General features: G+C 35.5%; 1 protein-coding gene across 1 annotated transcript in view; it reads left to right on the top strand.

Moving 5' to 3' along the window:
• Nucleotides 1-5,421: 5,421 nt before the first annotated feature.
• LOC148953747 (chromosome-associated kinesin KIF4-like) overlaps nt 5,422-6,000 on the top strand; it is a 78,108-nt gene continuing 77,529 nt past the window's right edge. The window contains exon 1 of the mRNA XM_089085876.1: nt 5,422-5,726. Coding sequence (XP_088942002.1) covers nt 5,486-5,726 — 241 coding nt within the window. The 5' untranslated portion in view covers nt 5,422-5,485. The remainder of the gene's footprint in view (nt 5,727-6,000) is intronic.

Here is a 6,000-nt window from a genome sequence, read left to right as displayed (position 1 = left end):
ACTAGTCACAAAGATTGGAGTCAGCCATCCAATGTGTCGGCAAAGGGTACTTGACAAAGAGAGATCATGTCAAGTTACAATAGGGGAAATTTGGCTTCTGTTGGCAAACACATTTCGCAGAGACATATCAAGTTACAGGAGAGATCAACTTTGGGTTCTTTCTGGGTGTTCAGAAATATTTCCAATATGTCATTCATTTTTGTGTTCTGATAAATTAAAAATGCTTGTATTACATGCATGCGGGCGTTGGCCTTGTGTGGGCTTATGATGCCCTATACAGTGTTTTTATTAAGTGAAAAATAATTCATACTTATATTTTTGGCCAAATAAGTATTGAAATAATCAATTTATTGTCAGTATAATTTTATTTTTAACTTGGGTGCCAGATTCAAAGGTAATTATAAACCTTTGCTGAAACCGGATCTAGCTTCCAGGATCAAAGCTTTGATACTTTAGCTCCTCAGCATCCAGAGTCCAAGCGCCCAGGATCAAAAAAGAGCTTTAGACTTTGGGCCTGGGAGCTTATCCTCAAAATTTCAGCTCAATCCAATCCAAAAACCAAATATCAAGTTTTGTGTGGATTTGCTTGCGTCAAAAATAGATACTGGACGCTAAAATAATAAGTCCGTTAGTGTCTGTGGTACAATGGTCGCTGTTCCTGACTGTCAGGCGGGAGATCTGGGTTCAATTCCCTGTCAGAGAAAATTTTTTATATACTGAATTTATAGTTTAAAAAATAAACTCAGTTTCTTTTTTAAATCCAATCTATTACTTGGATTTAAAAAAGATGGAAAGATAGAAAAAAAATAGTTTTTATTTGATTTCTGATTGTTACGAAATAATGGCGGGAAATCCGGCTCCCCCTCAGTAGAATTCTTTTGTGCATACCCGCAACATCTGCGATTTGCTAACTTTAGATATGATATTTGGCTTCTGTCAGCAAACACATTTCACAGAGACATATCAAGTTACAGGAGAGACCAACTTTGGGTTCTTTCTGGGCGTTCAGAAATATTTCTAATATTTCATTCATTTTTGGGTTCTGATAAATTAAAAATGCTTGTATTACATGCATGCGGGCGTTGGCCTTGCTTGGGCTTATGATGCCCTATACAGTGTTTTTATCAAGTGAAAAATAATTCATACTTATATTTTTGGCTAAATAAGTATTCAAATAATCAATTTATTGTGAATATAATTTTGTTTGTAACTTTGGCGCCAGATTCAAAGGTAAATAAACACCAGATTGCCTGGGATTTTGCGAGTTCCTTGCACTTTTTCTTCTTTGTCTCCAGTAAAAATCGTTATTTAAAGAAGAAAGAAGAATTTGCTGTACCAAAGGTAAAATAACTTAATATTTGGTTTTATGAATTGATACTTGGGTGTGCTTGTATTTATCTTCCAAGTTGGGAGTTGTGGGCACTATGGGTTCTTGGGCGCTAAAGTAAATGTTGCTTTGATCCTGGAAGCTAGATCCGGTTTCAGCAAAGGTTTATATTTACCTTTGAATCTGGCGCCCAAGTTAAAAATAATATTATACTGACAATAAATTGATTATTTAAATACTTATTTGGCCGAAAATATAAGTATTAATTATTTTTCACTTGATAAAAACACTGTATAGGGCATCAAAAGCCCAAGCAAGGCCAACGCCCAAAGGCCCAAGCAAGCAAAGGTTTATATTTACCTTTGAATCTGGCACCCAAGTTAAAAATAAAATTATACTGACAATAAATTGATTATTTGAATACTTATTTGGCCAAAAATATAAGTATGAATTATTTTTCACTTAACAAAAACACTGTATAGGGCATTGTAAGCCCGAGCAAGGCTAACGCCCGCATGCATGTAATACAAGCATTTTTAATTTATCAGAACCCAAAAATGAATGACATATTTGAAATATTTCTGAACACCCAGAAAGAACCCAAATTTGATCTCTCATGTAACTTGATATGTCTCTGTGAAATGTGTTTGCCGACAGAAGCCAAATATCATATCTTAAGTTAGCAAATCACAGATGGTGCGGGAGCCAACACTGAATGACATATCTCGAATATTTGTAACATTAAAATTGCCTCTTTGTGAAATGTGTTTGCCGACAGAAGTCAAATCTCCCCTCCTGTAATTGATAATGATCTCTCTTTGCCATATTCACCTTGCCTACACAATGCACTTGCTGACATAAATTGAATATATCTTTGTGAGTAGTAGAATTCTTTTGTGTATGCCCGCAACATCTGTGGTTTGCTAACTTTAGATATGATACTTTTTAAATCGCTATTTAAAGAAGAAATGGACTATAAATTTGATGTGCTAAAGGTAATGCTAGTATTTATTTTTCAAGTTGGGAGCTGTGGGTTCTGGGCGCTAAAGTATTAATGAATTTGGGTTCTTTGGGCGCTAGCGGGCGCTGGGCTTTAAAGTATCATTGGTCAAGAATTGAGGTGCTACTGGCTCACTATCCTTTAAAACTAGGCTAAATAAAAAGGCAATGGCCTATAGCCTATGTATTTCCATTTTGCCCATCAAGTTTATCTAATGGGATTCTTCGGAACTTGTTTTTCACTTGCATGATATTTAGGAAAATTGGGTAGGTTTAAACCAAATTTTGCACACAGTTGTGATTTTTGCACAGACTATCTGGCCAAATAATTGTTTGAATGCCAATAGGCCTAACTGAAGTGGAACTCCAGTAGCTGACCTATTTTCACCTTCATAACTTTTCTCAATCAGAGGGGACTAATCATTTACCTACTTAGCCTAAATATAGGTTTCAAACAAGTTTACCAGACAGGAAATTTTCAGGTCCCTGTTGAGGGACCTGAATATACCTTCAACTGAATCCTTATGCTAGGCCTATTTAAAATGGCCGGCAGGTGCAGGATATGAAATGGTTTATAATGAAAATAATGCAAAATAATCAGGGTTCCAAACCTTCTGTTCCGTGAATATGTCCCCTGAGGAACCGAAAATTTGTCATCTACAGCCGAATTTTGACCATATTAAACATTCTTAAGTTGGAACACACTGCCTTTATTGAGCGAAAGCAGGGTTGCCACTCAGCAGGGTTTTTTGGCCACTTTGATAGCAAAATAGTGTCAATTTTGTATAAAAAGTGTCATTTTCCAAAAATTTGCCGCTCACGCTCATATCAACAGGCTTTTTAAATTGAAAATATTGGCCAATCCGCTTGGAATCACCCCCGTGGTTTCCCGCATCTTTAAATTCTCCAACATGAAATCTCGGATCTAATGCCATTTATCAACTATAAAAAAAAAATTTTGATTTTACTTAGTAGGTGCTGATTTCCGGCTTTGCGCAGCCCTTCCACTCTTGTCAACCTTCCAGTCCCCTCCTAAAAACCCGCTAAAACACAAAGGGTGCTTACTACATAAAATGGGAACTCGTCCCACAAAATACTTTCTTCTCGTTTTTTTCTGAGCAGTCTTTGTTCATAGCGTGAAAAAGAAACAGAAAAAGAAAAGAGGAAAAACCTTCAGTTTTTTTTTTCTTTTGAGAAAACTAAAAAAAAAGACAGCAATACTCGTCTATATTTAGAGTTTTTCATTCAGTTTTTCATAAAATGAACTATCTGGATTATTACAGTGCATTCAGGTGCTTGAAACTTTTCTTTTCTCCGAAAATGCTGAAGAGAATGCCACGAACATAGATCGTAGCTATTGATGATCCTATGATAAACACAGCTAATAGTGGTTCAGACACTAACTCTTTCAAATAATTTATTTGGCAAAAAATAGTAGAAAAACAATAAAACAGCTATATAATCTAATCTGCTTAGGACAACCTGAATAGAATAATTTTCACGAGAACTCTCGCCACTCCCAGTAAATTTTTCTTTACGATGTCTCCAGGGACTAAGGCAAAGGAACAGTCAACTAGCATTTTTAAGTATCAACATGAAAGCACCTTTATAAAAAAACCAGCATTTAGTTTATCAGCGTGAAAGCACATTTATAATCAAAAATTAGTGGGAATGAAATAACTAAAATGAGGGAGTGTGTCCAAATTCAATTTGTGTAATGATGTAACATAAATTTAAGTAAGAAAAAAAGTGAAATTAGATTGTGATTTTGCTAATGATTGCATAGGATTGAAGAGAATGAAAGTTTTGGTATCAATTTTGTTTTTAGTATGATCGTTATGTATGAATATTCATTTGTCCATTACCAAGAGTTCAAAGAAAAAATATGAAAAATATGAATGGAAATGTTAGAGCATATTTTTGCGTCACTGGCCCAGTCATTGAAGAGGTCACTAGATATTCTTGTGGAACACCAGTGACCTCAGTGGATGTTTTTGCGTTGCTGAGTCGTTGTGTGATGTCACCAGTGAGCTTTTCAGTGATTGGGCTTTAAGAGCTCCAGTTACTAAAATCGATGACAAGACGCGTAAAGTTAAGCAGTCACTGGCCCTGTGACTGATTAACATAGTAACAGCTATTAACAGAGGGGCGCAAAAATACACTCTTCTTGCTCTTTTCTTCTTTGAATTGTAGTCAACCCTCAACTAATAGAACATAAAATTTGAATTCGGACCCACTCAAGAACTGCAAACTGCTTGACTGAATTATTGTCTATGAGCCTACAAATTATTGCAACAAAACAAAATAGTTGAACTAAACAACTGAAAACAATTGAAGGCTTCTCCACCACATTGCAGTTAAATGTCTGTCTCTGTCCTCTTCATTGCCAAGTTTTTCGTACCGAAGATAACTGGGTGATCTTCGCTTATCAGTGATAAGAATATAAAAAATTCTCACACACAGATAGAGACAAACACGTTTACGTTTTTTACCGCACAGAAAGATTCTTGCATCCAATAATTGCCGCGCGCGGAGTTAAGATAAGAATCTTAACTGACAGAAAAAGGATATTGATACAAATGTTCAGTTCTTTGTGACAGTTTTCCTTCTGTTTCTTTGTCTGAAAAAATTCTTTTTTTGTAAAATATTGCTACTTAGCAAAAAAAGTGTCACTTCTGCTAAAAAGTGTCCCAATGGTGTCAGGTATCCCAAAAAGTGCCATTCAAAAAAAATAGTGTCAAAAATGACACTAAAGTGTCACTGGTGGCAACCCTAAGCGACAGTAGCTAAGTAGGATCAACTGGAGCTTGAGGGTAAAACAGTGAGAGTAGCTGTGACTGTGGACGATTAGACATTTGAAGCCGTCTGTAGTTCAGCTAAAGAGTTTATAAAATAAATAAAAATAAAGGGTAAAAAAAAGTAAAATAAATAAAATAAAGGGTTCATATTTAATATCTCTATGATTTGAACACAGTTAACCAAAGTCCAAGTTTTAAACGCGCTCTGGATGAACAGTTTAGGGATTTAAAGAAAATATAGGGATTTAGCATTTATAAAACATGTGAACATTTTAGCGGAATAAATTTAAATTTTGAGTTTGTTAATGGCAGAGCAAAAAGAAAAAGTGATATCTGTAAATTATCGATACCTGTATGGTTAATGGCTGAGGAAAAAGAAAAAGCGATACCTGTAAGGGTTGCTCTTAGAATCCGGCCATTTTTGCAAAAAGAGCTAGATGAGGGATGTGTCCAATGTATTGAAACCATCAAAGATCATCCGCAAGTCCAGATTAAAGGTTCTGGTGAAGCTTTCACTTTTGATTACCTGTTTGATGGCTCATCTAAGCAGGAAATAGTGTACTCTACAGCTGTTGCACACCTTATTGAAAAGGTTTTCAAAGGTATTTGAAGTTTAACTAATATTTTTGTTGGTAAACACTTATGGTCAAATTGTAGGTTATGGCCTCTTGTCTATTGTTGAAAATAGGTTGGTTAGGTGAATGAATTTCTCTAGAATGGGTCCAGACCCTCAGTGATCTCTGGGAAAACATTTTGAAGCATGTAACTGCCCCCTCTGCAAAGGACACTGATGTTTGATGACCTTCTTATAGCCTAATCTTTGTTTTATAAAAGTGAAACCTTGAGAAATCATCCATTATTCAAATCAGGTTCAAA

Source organism: Artemia sp. Qi Xiang Cuo, chromosome 3 (genome assembly GCF_049724085.1).
Source record: "Artemia sp. Qi Xiang Cuo chromosome 3, ASM4972408v1, whole genome shotgun sequence".
Taxonomy (NCBI): Eukaryota; Metazoa; Arthropoda; class Branchiopoda; order Anostraca; family Artemiidae; genus Artemia; species Artemia sp. Qi Xiang Cuo.
This window is presented reverse-complemented; position numbering and strand designations above follow the sequence as displayed.